At 40.7% G+C, this 23,029-nt stretch overlaps 1 protein-coding gene and 1 non-coding gene across 2 annotated transcripts in view; one reads left to right on the top strand and one right to left on the bottom strand.

The window, feature by feature from the left end:
• The window catches only part of TCTN3 (tectonic family member 3), a 32,549-nt gene extending 9,588 nt beyond the window's left edge, over positions 1-22,961 (top strand). The window contains exons 12-14 of the mRNA XM_003922360.4: positions 56-209; positions 1,992-2,129; positions 14,643-22,961. Of these exons, the coding sequence (XP_003922409.1) occupies positions 56-209; positions 1,992-2,129; positions 14,643-14,876 (526 nt within the window). The 3' untranslated portion in view covers positions 14,877-22,961. The remainder of the gene's footprint in view (positions 1-55; positions 210-1,991; positions 2,130-14,642) is intronic.
• On the bottom strand, positions 21,574-21,678 carry LOC120362604 (U6 spliceosomal RNA). Its single transcript, XR_005578457.1, has one exon. It is a non-coding gene; the product is annotated as a U6 spliceosomal RNA (small nuclear RNA).
• Positions 22,962-23,029: the final 68 nt, after the last annotated feature.

Raw genomic sequence — 23,029 nt, 5'->3', positions numbered from 1 at the left:
TGGGTATATTACTATGCTAGCATCAGACTCCAGCCTCCATGGTGTTGAATTACAGGTTGAAGAAGGCAGACTGCAGCCATTTGCAGCAGGAGATTTATCAGACTCTTCATGGAAGGGCCAGACCAGAGCATGTTGCCATCTTTGGTAATGCTGACCCAGCCCAGAAAGGAGGGTGGACCAAGATCCTCAACAGGCACTGCAGCATTTCAGTAAGGAGAGAAATACAGTTTCTGATGAAGACTCATTTTTACCCCTTTGTAAATCATGAATAGTAAGGTTAAAGCCAGTCTTGTCTCCACAGATAATGCGTTTGTCATAGAAGGAAGAGTATAAGAAATCATGCCGGCCAGTTATGTTAGCTTACGTCTGTAATCTCAGCACTTTGGGAGGCCGAGGGGGGTGGATCATGAGGTCAGTAGATCAAGACCATCTCTACTAAAAATACAAAAAATTAGCTGGGCATGATGTTGGGCGCTTATAATCCCAGCTACTTGGGAGGCTGAGGCAAGAGAATCTCTTGAACACGGGAGGCAGAGGTTGCAGTGAGCTGAGATCATGCCATTGCACTCCAGCCTGGCAACAGAGGGAGACTCTGTCTCAAAAAACAAAAAAAAAAGAAAGAAAGAATGCCCACTTGAAGCCTTTTATTTTTTAAAGACAGAATCTTGCTCTGTTACCTAAGCTGGAGTACAATGGCACGATCATGGTTCACTGCCTTCTCGACCTTCTGGGCTCAAGTGATCTTCCTACCTCAGCCCCTCAAGTAGCTGGGACCCCAGGCACATGCCACCATGCCCAGATAATTTTTTGTTTTTTTTGTAGAGACAAGGTCTCACTAAGTTGTCCAGACTGGTCTCAAACTGCTGGGCTCAAGTGATCTTCCAGCCTTGGCCTCCCAAAGTGCTGGGATTACAGGCATCAGCCACTGTGCCCAGCCTAAAGTCATTATTACTGGTTATGTTTTAAATACCTAACGTATTTTCCTTACTTAGAAAAAAATTTGAAGGCAGATAATCTAGAGATTTCTGTTGTTCAGAAATCTCATCATATATTTCACATACTCTTAACATTCTTGAATATTTGGTCAGCATAGATTTTCACGAGGTTAAAATTGTAATCTTTCTGTTGTTATAAAAATTTTCATTTTTACATTTATTTACATGAAAATGCATTATCTGGTTAAAAATCAAAACCAAAAAGAATGATACGTCTTTCTGCATCTTGCAATTAATCCTCCTAGAGTACTGCATTAGGTGTACTATGTTTCTATTCTAGAAACTTTCAGGTTCTTTGCTGGCTTCCAGACTACTTGGATGCACTTCATAATCTAACTCTTAGGTGTCATCTTCTTTGACTTTTCACTGCTTCTATATTCAGATCCTTTAATCACATGATCTGCTCAAGCCAGTGCCTACTACACACCTCACACATAGGAGATACTCAGTAGTATCTGAGTACTCAATAGTATCTCCTATGTGTGAGGTGCGTAGTAGGTACTGGCTGGAGTTAAATTAATCAATGAGGCCAGGTGCCCTGGCTAACACCTGTAATCCCAGCACCTTGGAAGGCCCAGGCAAGCAGATCACTGAGGTCAGGAGTTTGAGACCAGCCTGGCCAACATGGTGAATCCCCATCTCTACTAAAAATGCAAAAATTAGCCAGGCATAGTGGTGGGCATCTGTAATTCCTGCTACTGGGGAGGCTGAGGTAGGTGAATCACTTGAATCTAGGAGGCATAAGTTGCAGTGAACCGAAATCACACCACTGCATTCTAGCCTGGACAACAGAACAGGACTCCATCTCAAAAAAAAAAAAAAGAAAAAGATCAGGAATGATAATATAGTCTTACTGTGAACTTTTGTGTTCTCCACTAAGCTACGTCGCCTTCCTTATTACTGAATAATGCTTAAGAAACAATGGCTTAATGCATGGTGATTGACTATAGGCAACCATCAGGCAATTTAAACAGATGCATCTTTACCCTTTTGCAGGCTATGAACTGTACTTCCTGCTGTCTCATACCAGTTTCCCTGGAGATCCAGGTATTATGGGCATATGTAGGCCTCCAGTCCAACCCTCAAGCTCATGTATCAGGAGTTCGATTCGTATACCAGTGCCAGGCCATACAGGTAAGTCATGGCTCATAAAGGACTACTAAGTGTTGCAAAGCCTAGATTGTCTTGACAGCCATTTGTTGACCAGATTATTTTTACCTACCAAGAGCCAATTTATGTTAGCAACCAATGTTGTTTAAAGTGAGCTGACATAATTTTCAAGTCTATTCACCCTGCCTGGTTATTAAAATTAACATGTCATGAATTAGAGCTTATAGCCTTAAAAAAAAAAAAGAAAAAAAAAAACTCTGACCCCAGATTACAGTACAGGTTAATTTCTTTTCAATAATCCTACCATTATTACTATTCTGATTGATTCAACCACAGAAAACACCTTCCATAATTGTTCAGTGTGTCAGTCACACAGTTATATATAAGCATCTGAGCCTGTTGATTGTGATTAAAGTTACCACTTAATATCTTAATAACTAGCATATCTTTTTTTTTTTTTTTTGAGATGGAGTTTCACTCTTGTTACCCAGGCTAGAGTGCAATGGTGCGATCTCGGCTCACCGCAACCTCCGCCTCCTGGGTTCAGGCAATTCTCCTGCCTCAGCCTCCTGAGTAGCTGGGATTACAGGCATGCGCCACCATGCCCAGCTAATTTTTTGTATTTTTAGTAGAGACGGGGTTTCACTATGTTGACCAGGATGGTCTCGATCTCCTGACCTTATGATCCACCCGCCTCGGCCTCCCAAAGTGCTGGGATTACAGGCGTGAGCCACCGCGCCCGGCGAGCTAGCATATCTTAATATCTTAATAGCTAGCATAGCTGGGGTTTATTTTTTAATTATTTTATTACCTTATTAAGAAACGAACTTTTAAAAGTTTGCTTAATGTTTTCTATGTTAAAATATATAACTGACCAGGAATGGTGGCTCACATCTGTAATCCCAGCATTTTGGAAGCCAAGGCAGGTGGATCACTTGAGGTCAGGAGTTTGAGACCAGCCTGGCCAACATGGCAAAACCCTGTCTCCACTAAAAATACAAAGATTAGCCAGGGGTCATGGTGCACGCCTGTAAACCCAGCTACTCAGGAGGCTGAGGCAGGAAAATTGCTTGAACCCAAGAGGCAGAGGTTGCAGTGAGCCGAGATTGCACCACTGAACTCCAACCGGGGTGACAGAGTAAGATCTTGTCTCAAAAAAAAATAAAACATAACCACTTGAAATCTATCCCTGATACATGGCATTTAACCACTTTTATCCTTTAATATATTCATTCTCAGTGACTCATTTGAAAATTTGGATAACTTCATTGACATCTTTAAGTTAGGGAATTTAAAGATTTCAGTGGCTTCTCTCTCAAATGTATGTTTATCCATAAGAAAAAGAATGGAGATATTTAAAGAAATACTGCCTTTACATGGACATTTACAATACGGTTTATTCGTTCATTTATTCATTCATTCATTCATTCATTCTAGAGGTGGGGTCTCGCTCTGTCACCCTGGCTAGAGTAGCAATATGCTTTATTAAATAAGGTCTAACATTCATAATAGAAATCACCATATCTGATTGTGTTAAATTAAAAAAGACTTGTTGATATACAGATACAGTTTATGTTTTTGGATAGGAGTCTGATTTGGACAAATAAATGTAAAGCACCTTTTGGGATAGTTGGGAAAACTTGCATATGGACTATATTTTAGATAGAAATGTTATTGACATGAAAAGGTAGACACTATTCTTTTAAAGCAGATTATAAAACAGCCCGTACAGTATGATCTCATGCGGTTAAAAAGATACATATGGGGCTGGGTGCGGTGACTCATGCCTGTAATCCCAGCACTTTGGGAGGCCGAGGTGGGTGAATCACCTGAGGTCAGGAGTTCAAGACCAGCCTGGCCATCATGGTGAAATACTATCTTAAATACACACACACACACACACACACACACACGGATATCTGTGTGTATAGGTGAAATGTAGATATTAATAATAGTATTCTTTGTGGTAGAAATACGGTTTTATTATTTTTACTTATCTATATTCTTTAACTTTCTAATATAATTTACTGCTTTTGTAAAATTAAAGTCACTAGAAAACTCTAAAAATAACTAAATGTTATTTAAAAATTAATTTATTCAGTTTCATTTGGAGTACCATGGAAAAATTACTTAGGAACAATTTAGCAAAAAGAATGTAAGACTTCTTCACTATAAAACATTATTGAGATAAATTAAAGGACATCTAAATATATGGTTCATGAAGAGGACTTAATATTGAGGTTTCTATCCTCAAATGGATATATAAATTTAATGTAGACCCAATAAAATTCTAGAAGGCGTTTATTTTTTAAGACAGAGTTTTGCTCTTGTTGCCCAGGCTGGAGTGCAATAGCACAATTTTGGCTCACTGCACATCTGCCTTCTGGGTTCAAGTGATTCTCCCGCCTCAGCCTCCTAAGTAGCTGGGATGACAGGCATGCGCCACCATGCCTGGCTAATTTTGTATTTTTAGTAGAGACAGGGTTTCTCTATGTTGGTCAGGCTGATCTTGAACTCTCAACCTCAGGTAATCCACCTGCCTCGGCCTTCCAAAGTGCTGGGATTACAGGCATGAGCCACTATACTGGGTCCTAGAAGACATTTTTATAGAAATTGATGAGCTGATTCTAAAATATGCATGGAATTGTTAAGGACTTAGAATAGCAAAAATGATTTTTAAAAAGAACAAAGTTGGAGGACTTAACAGTACTTGATTTAAAGACTTAACCCTAAATCTCAGAAAGGGTTGTACTCTAGTATAAAGATAGACAAATAGACCAACGGGACAGAAGAGAGTTCAAAAATAGGTTCATAAATCACATCAATTCAATGGGAAAAAGAGAAAAGTATTTATTTATTTACTACTTAGAGAGAGGGTCTTATGTTACAGCCCAGGCTGGAGTACAGTGGTGCCATCATAGTTGACTGCATCCTTGAACTCCTGGGCTCAAGCGATCCTCCTGCCTCAATGTTCGGAGATAGCTAGGACTACAGGCACATGCCGCCATGCCCAACTAATTTTATTTTTTGTTGAGATGAAGTCTCAATGTGTGGCCCAGGATGGTCTCAAACTCTGGTCTCAAGTGTTCCTCTCACCTTAGCTTCTCAAAGTTCTGGGATTATAGGCATGAGCCACCTTCCCTGAAAAAAAATAAAAATAAAAATAAAAAAAGAATTTCTTTTTTAATAGTCGGTGCTGCTAAAATCTCAGAAATCATTCAAAGAGCTCATCCATGTAACCAAAAACTGTCTGTACCTCAAAAAGCTATTTCATTCAGCTGGAACAACTGGATGAAACTGGAACTACTGGATAAACATGGGGGAAAAATGAACTCTAACCTATGTCTCAGTCCGTACGTAGAGTACTTATGTCTGGATCATAGACCAATACAAAAAATCCAGAATTGTCGGGTCGGGCGCGGTGGCTCAAGCCTGTAATCCCAGCACTTTGGGAGGCCGAGGCGGGTGGATCACGAGGTCGAGAGATCGAGACCATCCTGGTCAACATGGTGAAACCCCGTCTCTGCTAAAAATACAAAAAATTAGCTGGGCATGGTGGCACGTGCCTGTAATTCCAGCTACTCAGGAGGCTGAGGCAGGAGAATTGCCTGAACCCAGGAGGCGGAGGTTGCGGTGAGCCGAGATCGTGCCATTGCACTCCAGCCTGGGTAACAAGAGTGAAACTCCGTCTCAAAAAAAAAAAATCCAGAATTGTAAAGCTTCTAAAAGAAACATAAGAGACTATCTTTACAAGTTTGAACAAAGCAAAGATTTCTTAGACAAGAAACAAAAAATAATTGACCATAAACTTTTAAACATTGAGAAATTGGACTTTAGCAAAATTAAAAATCTCTGTTCACCAAAAGATGCCATTGTGAAAATGAAAAGACAGGCAGGTTTAGGAGAAAATGTTTCTCAATAGTTTATCTGACAAAAGACTCCTATCTAAAATGTAAAAAGACCTATTACAAATAAATAATATAATGGCAAACTAAAAATGGGCAAAAGATTTGAACAGATACTTCAGCTGGGTGCGGTGGGTCACGCCTATAATCCCAGCACATAAACCCTCTCCCTTCAAGAGGCCCCCATCTCTACTAAAAACTCCATCTCTACTAAAATACAAAAGTTTGCTGGGTGTGGTGGTGCATGCTTGTAGTCCCAGCTACTTGGGAGGCCGAAGCACGAGAATCGCTTGAACCGTGAAGGTGGAGGTTACAGTAAGGCGAGATCATGCCATTACACTCCAGCCTGGGCGATAGAGTGAGACTCCATCTCAAAAAAAAAAGGAAAAGAAAAGAAAAGAAAAAGTGATTTGAACAGATACTTCACAGTTGGAGATAAACAACTGATCAATAAACATAGAAAGGTATTCAACATCATTAATCATTCAAGATATGCAAATTAAAACCATGCGCTACTACTTAGGCCCACAAGAATGGCTAAAATAAAAAAGACTGACAATCATGTTCTGAGAACGTAGAACAACTGGAATTCTCATACATTGATATGTGAATCTGCAGTTTTTACCCAAGAGACATTAAAACATATGCCCCAAAAAAGGTTGTGCAAAAAAGTTCATAACAGCCCTATTCGTAATAGCTCAAAACTGGGAACAACCCGAATATCCATCTTGATGAGAATGGGCAAATTATGATACATTCACACAATGGAATACTACTTGGCAGAAAAACAGAATGAATTACTGATACACAGAACAATATAGATGAACGTCAGAAACATTTATCTTTAGTGAAGGAAGCCAAACACACACACACACACACACACACACACACACACACACACACACACAATACTGTAAGATTCCATTTATAGAAGTACAAGAACAGGGAAAATCTTTAATGATCAAAGTCAGAAAGTGGCTACTTCTGGGGAAAGGACAGAATAGACCGGAAAGGGACACGAAGGAGCTCTGAAATGATGGACATATTCCAGACCTTGCTTTGGGTATTGACTATAAAACATATATAATTGGTAAAACTCATTGAACTTAACACTTAAGATGTATATATTTTATTGTTTATAAATTATACCTCAATGAAACTATTAAAACCAAACAAAAAGACAATTTAAGATGAAAAGGAAAATATTTGTAATATATGTCTGTGACAAAGTTCTTGTATATGTAAAATAAGGAACACTTAAAGCTCATTAATGAGTTACACACTTGCACCAAAGATGAATTTGTTCTAGTTCATAGTCTGAATGCAGCTACGAAAACACACTAAAAGATACTGTCCACAACTTTTAACAGCTTTCATTTGTACTGATTTTACATAGGGCATTAACATACAATGGTTTAAAAATTGTGATCATACAAATGTAATATATAGGGTGTACTTCTTATTGCCAAAGCCTAACATAACCTAACCCAAGCTCTTCATGTTGTTACAAAGTAAATCTTATTTTGGAACAAAGGACTTTATTGCACTGTAAATTGAATTGAAGCAAATAACCTGCAAAACTTTACAAAGTGTTAAAACAAAGTTGCTGGTGGTGATTTCTTAAGTAAACATCATGAAATATTATAGCTTAAAGTAGAAATAAATTAAGTCAACTATACATAACAGAGTTGGACCCACAGTAAATGAAATGTGCTGACTGGGCTATGCATCTTTCGTCTGTCTTGATAAAAGAAATGAGGTGACCAGACCTTGAGGGAGTTATTTTTTCCCCAGTGCCCTTCTTGTTACACACACTAAATAAACAGTGAATTCTCTAATTTTGCCTATCTATAACTTCTAAAAAACAAATGGAAAAACTTTAGAATTGAGAATCAAAACATAACACATTGAATATACTCAAAGAACCTTGTTCTTCATGTGATACTAAAACTCAAATTCCAAAAAGGGGTCTATAGGCTGGGTGCAGTGGCTCACACCTGTAATCTCAGCACTTTGGGAGGCTGAGGTAGGAGGATCGCTTGAGCCTAGGAACTCAACACCAGCCCAGGCAACATTGTGAGACCTCATCTGTACAAAACATTAAAAAATTAGCTGGGCATGGTGGCATGCGCCTGTAGTCCTAGCTATTCAGAAGGCTGAGGTGGGATGATTGCTTGATTCCAAGAGGTTGAGGGTGTGGTGAGCCATGTTTGTGCTACTGCACTCCAGCTTGGGTGACAGAATGAGACCCTGTCTCAAAATAAAATAGGCCAGGTGTGATGGCTCATACTTGTAATACCAGCACTTTGGGAGGCTGAGGTGGGTGGATTGCCTCAATCCAGGAATTTGAGACCAGCCTGGGTAACATGGGGAAACACCATCTCTACTGAAAAAACAAAGAAAAAAGCCAGTCATGGTGGCACACATCTGAATCTCAGCTTCTTGGGAGGCTGAGGTGGGAGAATCACTTGAGCCAGGAGAGGTCGAGGCTGCAGTAAGCCAATATTGCACCACTGCCCTCCAGCCTGGGCAGTGGGAGTGAGACCCTGTCTTAATAAATAAGTGAATAAATGAAAATAAAATAAAATAGATCAATAACATTAGGCATTATCTGGTTACCTGGTAAGTGCAATTTAAGCTCCTTTTAATTGGACTATATACTAGGCTGCATTTATTCCAAACTTATACACAAATGCAGCATAAGCACTTCATTTGAAATATGTTAATAAATACATGAATCAATTAAGCACAACCATTAAGACCCTAATTATAGTGTGGTGGGAAGGAAAAAGGGTCAACTCGATCTGTAATTGCTAACTCTTAAGTAGCTGTGACATACTTTCTACCTTGTGATTTATTAATCTCTTATTATTATTATTTTTTTTTTGAGATGTAGTCTTGCTCTGTTGCCCATGCTGGAGTGCAGTGGCGCCGTCTCGGCTCACTGCAGCCTCACCTCTGGGTTCAAGTAGTTCTCTGCCTCAGCCTCCCGGGTAGCTGGGATTACAGGCACCCACCACCATGCTCAGCTGATTTTCTGTATTTTCAGTATAAACGGGGTTTCACCACGTGGTCAGGCTGGTCTTGAACTCCTGACTTCGGGATCCACCTGCCTTGGCCTCCCAATTTATTAATCTCTTATGTTTCCTACCTCCAAAAAATACCTCTAATCATTTGTTTAAAAAAAAGTCTCTATTGAGTGCTTACTCTGTGCCAAGTACTATGCCTGGAGTTAGGTATAGAGAGGTGAAGCAGATAGACATCATCCCTGCAAGTTGTGAGGCACCACTGAGGTGAAATTAGAACAGTTCTAATCTGTTATAGAAATTCACTAGCAGATACTGATGGCCTGAACTTGAGTGGGGGCTTTGAGGGCTGTGAGAAGTGACAGAACTCAGAGTTAGAGATGTCACAGGTAAGACTTCACTGTGTAGATGTGGAAGTTGAAGAGGAAGGTGTCAAGGATCCATGTGTCATTTTGAAAAATTCATACAATATGTAATGATCAAATCAGGGTATTTAGGATACCCATCACCTTGAACATTTGTCATTTCTTTGTGGTTGAGAACATTTAAAATCTCCTCTTCTAGCTATTTTGAAATACACAATATATTGTTATTAATATAGTTGCCCTACTATGCTGTTGAACATTTAGTTATCTCTTAACTTGTCTGTTTCAGAGACAATGTATTGACTTCCTATTTTTGTAGGTCAGTTCAAGCTCTGTTATTTTCCTCCTACCCCTCCTGCCACTCTCCCAGTATATTTGCATCAAATTATTAAATCACTATTCAATGTTTCATCATGATGTTTATGTACATATGCATACTAGGCAAGTATTCAATTTTGTGGAATTTTTTATTTTTTCTGAAATTAATAATTACCTATTTCACTCTTATTTTCTTTGAGCTAATAGCTAAGGCTTCTCACACTCTTCAATAGCTTTGTAAAATTTCTCTCGATGCAGTTTTTCAAGCAGTTGAACTTGCCATATTATCTATCAGTTTCACATTTTCCTGCATCTTTTCTTCATGGAGACCTCCATAAACTGATGTAGTGTGGACTAGTTGCTGCCCCACAGTTGTCATGGGCCTTTCCTGTACTGCCATCTAGGGAATTAATTCTTCTTACTTGCCTTAGATTCACTATTTACTGGATACTACTACTTTCTTTTTCTTGGTTTATTCTCTTGGAGCTTAAATTCTAATAATTTTGGGGGGAAAGATGCATGGATTTTTTTTCTTTAGTTTACTTTGTCTGAAAATATCTTCAGTCATCATCATCATCATCATGCTTAAATGATCATTTGGTTAGATATAACATTCTAGATTGAAAATTATTTTCACTCACAATTTTGAAGGCATTCTTTCATTGTCTTTAGTTTCCAGTATTGCTGTTCAGAAGCCATTTTAAGATTTTTATTCCTAATAGTATGAAGTTGCCACAAATTTATGCCTTGAGTAGATCTTTTCTTCATTCATTACACCAAATCTCTGAAACTCTGTTCTGAGAATTTTCAGTTATTATTACTTGATTAATAATTTCCCACTCTTTTCTTTGATATTTTTTTTTTCAGCTCCTAAATCTGTTAGGGTGTCACTAGATTGAATCTGTTTCTTTTTTTCTCTCATTGTCTATCTTTTTTTTTTTTTTTTTTTTTTTGAGGCGGAGTTTCACTCTTGTTACCCAGGCTGGAGTGCAATGGCGTGATCTCGGCTCACCGCAACCTCTGCCTCCTGGGTTCAGGCAATTCTCCTGCCTCAGCCTCCTGAGTAGCTGGGATTACAGGCATGCGCCACCATGCCCAGCTAATGTTTTGTATTTTTAGTAGAGACGGGGTTTCACCATGTTGACCAGGATGGTCTTGATCTCTTGACCTTGTGATCCACCCGCCTCGGCCTCCCAAAGTGCTGGGATTACAGGCTTGAGCCATCGCACCCAGCCTCAATTTTATCTTTTAACCTTTTTACTGAATTTTTTATTTTGGCCATCAGATTTTTCATACCTAAGCTCTTTCTTCTGTTTCTTTTCATGGTATTTTTATTCATATATCTCTGAAGATACTAACAACTTTGCATCTTCATCTGTCAATGTCTGTGTTTCCCCAGAGTTGTTTATTCTGTTCATTTGGTATAGTTTTTCTCTTTATTGTGAGAAATTTTCTCCATGTTTGTCAATCTTCAGCTCTCTATCCAAAATAAGAGTAAGCTGTTAAGCTGACTGAAAGCTCTGTGACTGTGGGTGATACCGACTGACTTGTGGCCTTCACTGTGGAGCAGTTAGTATCTTTGTGTCTTTGCTGGAACTGTTAATTTTTTCCCAGAGAAAACTCCCTAGTTTCCTGACTAAAGGTATGGGTGTAAAACCATCTGTAAGCATTTTGGAGCTAAATGAGAGAAGAGATAATTCCCCATTTTTAGTTCCATGCCTCACTCTGTCCTTCTCTATGCCCAATGTCCCTGAGTCCAGAATTTCTCTGGCTTAAATTGTTCAGTCTTTTGTTGAGGGGGAGAGGGTATAGTTGGCCTGATTGCATTGAAGGGATATCATTCAGTAATGATCTTCCATTCATCTTTCATCCCTTCCTCTGTTACCTCCTGTTACTGAGTCTTTAGAGTTCCACAGAGAAAAATCTGCTTGTGTCTAGTCTCTGAACACTTTCAAGTTTGGACTTCTTTCCCTCTGTTAAGCCTTGCTGCCATCTGCCTCCTGTTTTCACATATGATGTCTCCCCATTCCAGGGAACATGGAGTTTTTGTATCTGTTTCTTGTTGGATTGGAGTGGTTTTAAGATATAAAGGGAGAAGACATGTCTTTATGCTGCTGTCTTAAAATCAAATCTAGTAGTAGCTCTTAATGAGCACATATTCTGGGTGACTCTGAAAGAACAACTCTGTTAGAACAATTTTTGTCATGTGGGGTTTCTCAGCCACTGAAACACCACTGTAGACTTAACGATATTAATATATACTTGAGTGGACATCAGCCTAAAATTTGCCTTCTTGGGTTTATAGTTATATTAGAGTTCAAATCTGGGTATGGGATGACCTTGAGGCTACAGAAATTCCCTGATTTGGGAGTTTGAGGAGGCTAATGATACTCTTTTTCCCTGCCTAAGTTTGAAACCAATTAAAAGGAGTCAGACAGATAAAGATCATCAAATATCAGTTTTATTACTAAGTAATGTTAGGTGGATGTGATTTGGGTATATAGCAGTGAGGTTCCTAATTCAATACTATACTCTTCCATCATGAGGCCACTTCCCCAATTCCAACCACAGCTCCTATGGGGATTCCTGGGACTGCTAGTGGGCAGTTTCAAATTTGCCCCCCACTAAAAGCTCTGAAATAAGTTAGAATAACACATTGATTCAATCAACTTCTAGATAGCACTGAACCCATAGCTGAAAAATCATTCCCTATTCTGTTTCCCATCCCAAAGTATTTCTAGCCATTTCAGCCAACATAGGTCACCAGGCATTCTGCAGTGAGTTTATATAAATAATATTAACATGCTTCAATAATGTCAGCTATAAAGATTTGCTCCAAAATTGAGTGTATGTCCTCTCCCCTTTATAAAATTCCTGAAGGAAAACTAAAGTCATAATAGTAAATCCTTAAGTTTAAATCAAAAGAAAGTTTATTACTTGTTCATAGGTAATAAGTTCCTATCCATTTTCTTTCTCTGATTAGTCTCAGCCAGTCTTCAATGGCTAGCTGGAGTTAGGAGTCCCTTGGCAGCTCCAGCCTAGGCTGGCCATCCTTGTAATGTATGTGGTTCTTTCAGTGCTTCAGAAGTTACATTAATTCTATGCCAAGTTCCTCATGAGCCTCACTATGTTAAAAAAAAAAAAAAAAAAAAAAAAAACCTAAAGAATTAATTTGAATGTAAGATTAGCATAGGACTGACTCAATACCTACTTAAAAACAAACTTTGGTAAGCTAAGGAAGAAGGAACACTTGAGGCCAGGAATTTGAGATCAGCCTGGGCAACAAGCAAGATTAACATGGAAATTCTCCTGGGACTGTAAACAACTATTTTGTTAAACTTGAAGATTTTCTTCATTCACCTTTCTTCTTTCTGATGCACATATTATGCATCAGAGTGCACAGTTTCAAATATGCCGTCCTCCTAAAGGCTCTGAAGTCAGTTCAAATAGCACATTGATTAAATCAACTTATTGACAACTACTTCTACAAAAAAATATATAGTAATAAAAATTAGTAAGGCCGGGTGCAGTGGCTCACACCTGTAATCCTAGCACTTTGGGAGGCTGAGGCGGGCAGCTGACTTGAGGTCAGGAGTTTAAGAGCAGCCTGGTCAACATGGTGAAACCCCATCTATACTAAAAATGCAAAAAAAATTAGCCGGGCATGGTGGTGGGTGCCTGTAGTCCCAGCTACTCAAGAGGCTGAGACGAGAATCTCTTGAGTCTGAAAGGCAGAGGTTGCAGTTAGCTGAGATTGTGCCACTGTACTTGAGCCTGGATGACAGAGTGATACTCTGTCTCAACAACAACAACAAAAAATTAGCTCTACCTTTATCTCATATTGGTTCTCTGTAGTTCTCTTTCAGTGAGACACAAGAAAATGAATATCTTAGCACAGTCAGATAGCAGAACTATTAACAGTTAAACCTACCTAAACACTGACTCTAGCTTGTGTTGTGGTGCACTCGGAGCTATAATCTTAGCTACTCAGGAGGCTGAGGCAAGAGGATCACTTGAGTTCAGGAGGTCAAGGCTGCGGTGAGCTATGATTGTACCACTCCACTTCAGCCTGGGTGACACAGCAAGACCCTGTCTCTAAAAACAAATAAACAAATGACAGTCCCTAGAAGGGTTTTTCTAGGCAAAATTATATTCCCAGAGCTAAGTACTTAACTGTTGCTGAAAACCACAGCAAATGCATAATATGTTCATCAGAGTGAAGGAAGGTGAATGAAGACAATCTTCAAGTTTAACAAAATATTTACTGTCCAAAAATTGTAATCAAAAGTTTGTTTCTTGAGCTGAGTCAAAACAAAGGGGATTCATTTTAGATAAACATGATTCCAGACATCATCAGGCTGCAGCCATATCTACCAAAGCTACATGTGTTAGATCAGATACTTGAGTCAGTCTGACAAGATCCCTTCTCCCAGGGACATCTGTTTTATTTGACATGAATTGGTGGGTGGGTGGAAGGATCCTTTCAACCCTGAGAGTCTGTGAGTGACCTTTCTTTCTGCCATTTAAGAAGGGATAAAATTTGCTACTACTATTTCCACCTGTGCATATATAGTATTTTCAGAGCCTGGAGCCTTCTGATAGAGTAGAGCTGCTAAACACGTAACAGCAGCAGTTTTGCCATGTGGCCTCTCTGATATCAGGCAGCTCCCCAGCTGGTAAAAGCTAGAGTCAGTGTTTTAGGTAGGTGTAACTGTTCATAGTTCTGCTATCTGACTGTTGCTAAGATATTCATTGCCTTGTGTCTCACTGAAAGAGAACTACATAGGACCAATATTAGATAAAGGTATATCTTGCTTAGAACAATTCATTTCTCTCTTCAGGGAAAGTAATAATAACAGCCAAGTTAGAGCACTATATGAATGAGTACCAAGAGCCGACCTGTCATTGACTTTCTTCCTGCAGGATTCTCAACAAGTTACAGAAGTATCTTTGACAACTCTTGTGAACTTTGTGGACATTACCCAGAAGCCAGAACCTCCAAGGGGCCAACCCAAAATGGACTGGAAATTGCCATTCGACTTCTTTCCCTTCAAAGTGGCATTCAGCAGAGGAGTATTCTCTCAAAAATGCTCAATCTCTCCCATGCTTATCCTGTGCCTCTTACTACTTAGAGTTCTCAACCTAGAGACAAAGTGAAGGAAAGAAAATAATCAGATTTCAATTTTCCCTATGGGAAACTCTGAGGTAGCCACTTACCTTGGCTAAATAGATCCTCGCCTGCTCATGACAAGAGGAGAGCATTTAGGATAATAAAGGATCTAACTGAAAGAATCCTTGTATATGAAAGGAGTTATTTTAGAAAAGCAATAAAAATATTGTATTCATCATAACTCTCTGCTTTGGGCTCTGCAGGCCACCATTTACAAATTAGGTCCTCTACTTCTCAAGCTGGGAAGGCCAGGAGCCTTCCTCCAGCATTTCTGGTTGTGTTATACCTAGCTTAATGTTTACAAGGTCTGGATCCACCTGCCCTCAGGCACAGTTGGGCCCAGCAGAAAGAGAGAAACACTTCTGTTGTAACCTTGAATGAACTCAGGAGTAGCTTCTCTCTGGATTTGAGAGGAGCTAACTGTTTGGAACAGAAAACTGCTGGCTGTTTATTTTGTCTGGTTCCTTTGCCAATGTCTGGGCATACCCTTTGCCCAGACTCGAGTGGGCAAAGCAGTTCTTTCTACTCAGTTTCCAAAGTAAATGAGGAAATCCCAGCTTTCTTTTCTACTGGCAAATGACCCTACCATTTATTTCTGCCTTTTTCTTCCATTCGTTGTGGTAAAGAAATTAAATAAGACTGGTTGAGAGCTTTGTCGTACTAATTCCAACAGCATGGTAGAAGGCAGCTGACCTGTAGTCTGCCTCCTGATTATGCTCGTGTGTGTGTGAGGTTTGAGGGAAAAAAAAAAGGCTGGGTAGAGTGCCTCATTCCTGTAATCCCAGCACTTTGGGAGGCTGAGGCAAGAGGATTACTTGACAGGCGTTCAAGACCAGCCTGAGCAACATAGCAAGACCCCATCTCTGCAAAAAATGAAAGCTTAGCCAGCCATAGTGGCACACACTTGTGGTCCCAGCTACTCAGGAGGCTGAGGTGGGAGGATCACTTGAGCCCAGGGAGTCAAGGCTGCAAGAAGCCATGATCATGCCACTGTACTCTAGCCTGGGCAACAGAGCAAAACCATCTCAAAAAAAGGTGGGGGAGGTGCAGGGAGGGAGAAAACTTTCATAAATGCACAATACCATTTAAGTGAGAGAGGACTTGGGTTCTTTGCCTTGGAGATATGCTCTGAAGACCCCAGTTTTGTGGCACTGACATTAGTGAGTTGAGCATAAAATCTTTTTTTTTTTTTTTTTTTTTTTTTTTTTTTTGAGACAGAGTCTCACTCTGTCACCCAGGCTGGAGTGCAGTGGTGTGATCTCGGCTCACTGTAACCTCCACCTCCGGGGTTCACGCAATTCTCCTGCCTCAGCCTCCTGAGTAGCTGAGACTACAGGCATGTACCACCATACCAGGCTAATCTTTTGTATTTTAGTAGAGACAGGGTTTCACCGTGTTAGGATGGTCTCGATCTCCTGACCTTGTGTTCCACCTGCCTCGGCCTCCCAAAATGCTGGGATTACAGGCATGAGCCACCCTGAAAATATATATTTTTAAAAGTATTCAGTTATTAGATTCTTAAGACATTTAGAACACCAATTTGTGTGGATAAATTCCACTCGTCAGGGCAAACACAGATTGCCGGTAGCCCTGGAGCTAAGGAGTAGCTTTGATTTTTGGTAAAATTTGTGAGTCCACAGTTCAATTTTCCGCTTCTCTGTAATCTCATTTTCTTTTCTGTGTCGAAGATCTCACCTTCCTGGTGTCTGGGCTTCCCTAGCTGCTTCTTGAAGTAAGCATCAGTAAGATGTTTCGGGATTTTTACAATGCTATCAATTTTGGTTGAGGTGGCAATGACAAATTTCTGGTGTGTCCTTCATAGAGGAACTCAGTTGAGGATGAGAAGTCCAGTCACAAGTAATAAGCTACTACTCGCCAGCTGCTTCAGGAAAACCACCCTCTTGCCCTTGAGGCGTCTAGTGAGGGTGATCAGAATGGTCCTGGGAGTAATGCTGGCCCACAGTTTTCTCACCTGCTGACTGAAGGGCTTTTTGCCCTGGCTTAACAGCTTTCGAGGCACATCTTCATTAGGATAATACCTAGGCATTTTGCAAAGTTTAACCAGCTGGGTACCACCGTTCTTGTCACCACCAACTGGTTTTGTAACAGTTGCAAGAATCTTCTCCTTTTCCTTTTCAACCTTGGATTTAGTGGCTGAGTACTTCCTCTTGTACATGGCCTTTCTGGAATATGTGGCAGATTGGGAATACCTGCCAGTTCCTCTGACAAGGACAGGATTGTGGTTGCAATGGGGCTTCCCCTTCTTGGGGTTTTAGCCTTGAGGTTACCCTTTTTCACTTTGCTGCCAGTATCAGCCTTCTTGGCTTCAGGTTTCTTCTTTTTAGTATCTGGCTTCTCAACTTTTTCACCTGCCATCTTGCAAGATGGGAAAGAGCCAAAAATCTGGTTTTTTAGCACAAGGCAGTGGCAGCTTACAAAGGGCTCTCTCTGCCTGCCCTGCCAATTCAGAGAGACTGGCTTGCAGAGAAAACAAAGTAATTTCCTATTATCATTCTTGAGTGGAGAGGAATTGGTTGGGAACTATGATAGAAAACGTTAAAAGATTTAGGCCTAGAGCAGAATTATGCTAGCCTTGTAATTAAGGCAAATTTTTGGTGGAAGATATCAAATCTACTTGTTTTAAACTTTAAATCCATTTTTCAAAGAATTGAATCTAAAGAATAGAATGTACTGGAATAACTTTAGTGAAACTCTGAAATGTGGAATTTTAAGGTGCACCTCCTCAGTGACCTAACAATTTAGTTGGGGAAGATCGACATGTGACACAGACTACATTTGTTTAGAAGAGCAAACATCAACGTGGCCTAGACTAGTGAGGGGCAAGTTTGGAGGAGGTGGTGAGTTTGGAACTAACGTGGCAGGATGCAGGGGATTGGGAGAGTGGGTGAGGGAAGGTGATCCCAGGAGCCTAGAACACCTCTGCATATTTCATTCCCTTATTTTCTCTTCCTCATGAAGGCCCAGGGTTTTTCATGGACAGGAGGGTTTGGGGGCTGAAGTGACTAGTAGAATTGAATGTGCCAAACAGCCAAGATAAGCAGAATGGCAGCTCCTTTTATGGGGACTTGAAAGCCAGACAGAATTCAGAGATAGTTTGGTTTTCTTCACAGCATTTTAATGCTCTAAAATTAAAACTGCCTTTTAATAAATCATATGCTTAGTTATAATCCTGCTTCATGAGAAGAAAATGCTCATTCGTGAATACCATCTCTGGTTTATCATTTTGCCCTTTTCCAAAGCACCTGGAAAGTAGCCAGCTTCCCTGAAAGAAAATGGCAAAGTTTTGTAGCAGTTGTTACTAAACTAGAGGAAGTGCTTCTGTACAAGGGAGATTGTGCACAAGGGGAGCCTGGTAGCTGGGAACCTGAGTCCATTTCCTAGACATTTAATTCAGTAATTCTGCCTCCGAGGAGACCTGCAGTAAAACTGACCACAAAGCTAATAGAGTATTTAAGTTCTCCAGGTTTGGGCTTCTTAAAAGGATGTAATCTTATGTGACAACTTATTCTTATCTAGGGAGTAACAGACATCCAATCCACTGGTGACAGACAACCTGCCCCTTTCAGAATCTGGTCCCTCTTACTCCCTGATTCAGATCTTTAGCTCCATGCCCAAGTGCTATGAGACCATTCTGTGCCTTTAAGCAAATTATATGTCTAATATAATTCACATACCATAGAATTTATCCTCCTAAAATGTACAATTCAGTGCTTTTAAATATATTCACAGAGTAAAACAACCATCACCAGAACATTCGTAGTCCCAGCTATTTGTGAGGCAGAAGCAGGAGGATCACTTGAGCCCAGGAGGTTTAGGCTACAGTGAGCCATGATCATGCCACTGCACTCCAGCCTGGGCAACAGAGTGAGACCCTGTCTCAAAACAAAACAAAAACTCAACTTCTTGTTTATTGCATGTAATACTCCATATTTATGAGTAACTTCCCATTTTTATCATTTTATTTGTTCAGTATTCTAAGTCTTTTAAAGTAGTGGTTCCCAAAGGTTAGTCACAAAGTAATCTTCTAGGGTGCTTTATAAAAATGCTGATTCCTGGGCCTTACTCCTAGAGATTCTGGATCACTGGTGGAAGAGGCAGGTCTGGAAAGTGGGGCCTCCAAGATCTGTATTTTGTAAAGTTTTCCAGATGCCTCTGATGTACAGCTTGGTTTGTGAAACTATGTGATGCTGCATAGTGTGGCTGAAACTGGTTTCATTTAAGTGTCCCATCATTGCCAACTCCTGAATATGTCTACCATTTCTCTGAGAATTCCAACTGCTCAGAGATTTGCTTAAGAAGGGGAGGGGAGCCGGGAGTGGTGGCTCATGCCTGTAATCCAAGCACTTTGGAGGCTAAGGTGGGCGGATCACCTGATGTCGGGAGTTCAAGTTCAAGAAGCGGAGAGGACAGCCTCCATGTTTCCATGACATGTGACTGGACCAAGAATGGAGTCCTGAACCAGTCTAGGCCAGTACAATTTTCTCTCCCAGGAACTTGGAATTTAGACCAAGACTTGAAATCGGTCGCAAGTGGGCGCTAAGTGGAAAGATTTTTTAGAGCTGGGGAAGCCATTTTCCACCAAATATTCATTAATGGAGATTCTATCTTAAAAGAAAAGTAGAGAAAAGGAGACAGATGGGCAAAAAAAAAGTTGTTTTTTTCTACCCTACTGCAAATCCAAAATACTCCAAATTTAACACATTCCATATTCTCATTCCTCACCCAAAAGAACTGTTCTCTCATCGATTTCTTGATTCCTGGTATTGCAGCACTGTCAGATTCCCAATCACTGCCGTTCTTCTCTCACCCTCCTACTTTGATTAAGTGCTATTAGTTCTCTCTCCTTTTTGTTCCTCATTCCTCTGTGGGAGCCTTTTTTTTTTTTTCTTTTTGGCCACCATTTCTTACTTGGGCTAACCAACATTCCAGCTCTAGGCCTCTTTACTGACTTCTGGCACAAAATTTGATCAGACCATTCCAGCACCTTAAAAGTCATGGCTCTCTGTTTTTGAGGATTATGAAATTCAAAATCTTTAGCATAGCACAAAAAACCCTTTGTAAGATAGGATCCCAGCCAGACCCCTCTCCTGTCATGTCTTACTGCAAGTAGCCTCTTTTCACAGGGTGCCTCACACTTCTGCATATTTCATTCCTTTATTCCCTCTTCCTCATATGATCCTGTACTCTTTTAGGTACACCCCTTACTTCTAGTGCTTCAAAGCACAATTTGATTATCAACTCTTTTTAAAGTCATTGTATTAGTCCTTTTTCACACTGTTATAAAGACATACCCAAGACTGGGTAATTTATAAAGAAAAGAGGTTTAGTTAACTCACAGTTCCACACGGCTGGGCAGGTCTCAGGAAACTTACAATCATAGCGGAAGGGGAAGAGGCATGTCTTACATGGTGGCAGGCACAAGAGGGCAAACCAGTGAAGGGGAAAGAATCCATTATAAAACCATCAGATCTCATGAGAACTCATATCACAAGAACAGCATGGGGGAAACCACCCCCATGATCCAGTCACCTCCCACCAGGTCCCACCCTCCACAGGTGGGGATAATGGGGATTACAATTCAAGGTGAGATTTGGGTGGGGATGCAAAGCCAAACCATATCTGCCATCTCTGAATGTCTGGGCATCCCATTCTCTAGTATTTATCACATGGTATTTTTTTTCTCTGTTTTTTAAAAAAAAATTATTTATTTTACTTTAGGTGCATACTATATCTGGCATGTCTCCCCATGTTACCCTCCCCACCCTCTTCTCCCTCCTCACCCACCACTGTCTCTCCTCTACCCCCCTAACTGCCCCAGTATGTGATGTTCCTCTCCCTGAGTCCATGTGTTCTTGTTGTTCAACACCCACCTATGAGTGAGAACATACAGTGTTTGGCTTTCTGTTCTTGTGTCAGTTTGCTGAGAATGATGGTTTCCAGATTCATCCAAGTCCCTACAAAGAACACTAACTCATTGTTTTTTTATGGCTGCGTAGTATTCCATGGTGTATATGTACCACATTTTCTTTGTCCAGTCTATCATTGATGGGCATTTGGGTTGGTTCCAGGTCTTTGCTATTGTACACAGGGCTGTAATGAACATACGTGTGCATGTGTCTTTATGTAGAATGATTTATAGTTCTTTGGGTATATACCCAGTAATGAGATTGCTGGGTCAAATGGAATTTCTATTTCGAGATCCTTGAGAAATCACCACACTGTGTCCCACAATAGTTGAACTAATTCACACTCCCACCAACTGTGCAAGAGTGTTCCTATTTCTCCACATCCTTTCCAGAATCTGTTGTCTCCAGATTTTTTTTCTCTTTTGAGATGGAGTTTCCCTCTTGTTACCCAGGCTGGAGTGCAATGGCACGATCTCGGCTCACCGCAACCTCCTCTTCCTGGGTTCGAGCAATTCTCCTGCCTCAGCCTCTCGAGCAGCTGGGACTACAGGCGCATGCTACCATGCCCACCTAATTTTTGTATGTTTAGTAGAGATGGGGTTTCACCATGTTGACCAGGATGGTCTCAATCTCTTGACCTTGTGATCCACCCGCCTTGGCCTCCCAAAGTGCTGGGATTATAGGTGTGAGCCACTGCGCCCAGCCTCCAGATTTTTAAATGATTGCCATTCTAACTGTTGTGAGGTGGTATCTCAAAAAAAATATGGAACGCTTCACGAATTTCCGTGTCATCCTTGCGCAGGGGCCATGCTAATCTTCTCTGTATTGTTTCAATTTTATTATATGTGCTGCCGAAGCAAACATGGTATTTTTTTTTCTTTTTCTTTACTGAGAGACTGAGGTCTCCATTATCTATGGTATTGTAATTATTTGCTCATGTACCTCTCTCTTATAAGACTGTGAACTCAACTACGTCTTCTCCCACACCCAGGGAATGCTTGGCACATTAACTAGGTGTCTCAGTCTATTTTGTGCTGCTAAAACACAATAACAGGCAATTTTTAAATAATAGAAATTTATCTATCACAGTTCTAGAATCCAAGATCAAGGTGCCAGCATCTCGTGAGGGCCTTCTTGCTGTATACTCCCATGGTAGAAGGGCAGAAGAGCCGAAGAGTACGCCCACCCTACAAACCTTTTGATAGCAGCATTAATCTATTCATGAGGGTCACTCTATTCATGAAGGTGGAGCACTTTTGACCCAAATGCCTCCCATGGGGCCCCACCTCCCAATATTCTTGCATTGGAAATATAAGTTTCTGACATATGAATTTTGGGGGACATATTCAGACTATAGCAATAGTCAGTGTTTAATGAAGAAGATGAATAAACAGACTTAGCAATGTTGTCAGGGACAATAGATGGGCAAGATGCCTTTCTATGCCCAATCTCCTACCAAGTTCTGCCTTCCCACCATCCAGCACTATGTGCCTATGCAGGTATGTGTCCTTTGAGCAAAACACAGCAAGGAAGGTGGGAGAAAAATCTTTGTTTTCACTTTTTTTCTTTTTAAGAGATAGAGTCTTGCTGTGTTGTCCAGGCTGGATTTGAACTCCTGGGCTCAGGTCGTTTTCCTGCCTCTATCTGCAAGAAGCTGGGACTAAAGGTGCACACCACTGTGCCAGGTGTTTGTGGTCTCTCTTTAAAGGTGAGTCTGCATTCACCTTTGGAATAGTTCTAGTTGTCAGAGGTTGAATATCCTATTTCAAAAAGCAATATCCTTACAACTGCCTTTGATGATATGAGATGGGACCACTGGGGAAACCTCCAGATGACTAGGGGACAAGTAATTTGATTGCAGTGCCAAAATGCTTCCATTTAAGGAGCCAAAGTGTGCAAATGTGTGTAAATGGATCCAATCTATTTCCAGGATGTGCCTGGAGTAACTAATGTATGTAAGTTGATCCAACCTATTTCTGAGGTGTGCCCGGACATAAATGGTTAACACTGACAAACACACCATATGAAATCTACCAACAACTGAGGGTGCCAGGCACCTCTTCTACCTCCCTGGAAGGCCAGCTGGGGCGGCGTTTGGAAGTTGTCTTCGGCCCCTGTCCCTTCCCGGGACGTGGACGTTCCCCTTGAACTTGAGCCCCGCCTGCCAAGGCCTGGTGGGCGGGCCGGACACGTGGAGCGTGGGTCTGATTCTC

Source organism: Saimiri boliviensis, chromosome 12, assembly GCF_048565385.1.
Source record: "Saimiri boliviensis isolate mSaiBol1 chromosome 12, mSaiBol1.pri, whole genome shotgun sequence".
Lineage (NCBI taxonomy): Eukaryota > Metazoa > Chordata > Mammalia > Primates > Cebidae > Saimiri > Saimiri boliviensis.
Note: the sequence above shows the minus strand (reverse complement) of the source record. Positions and strands in the feature narration are given on the sequence as shown.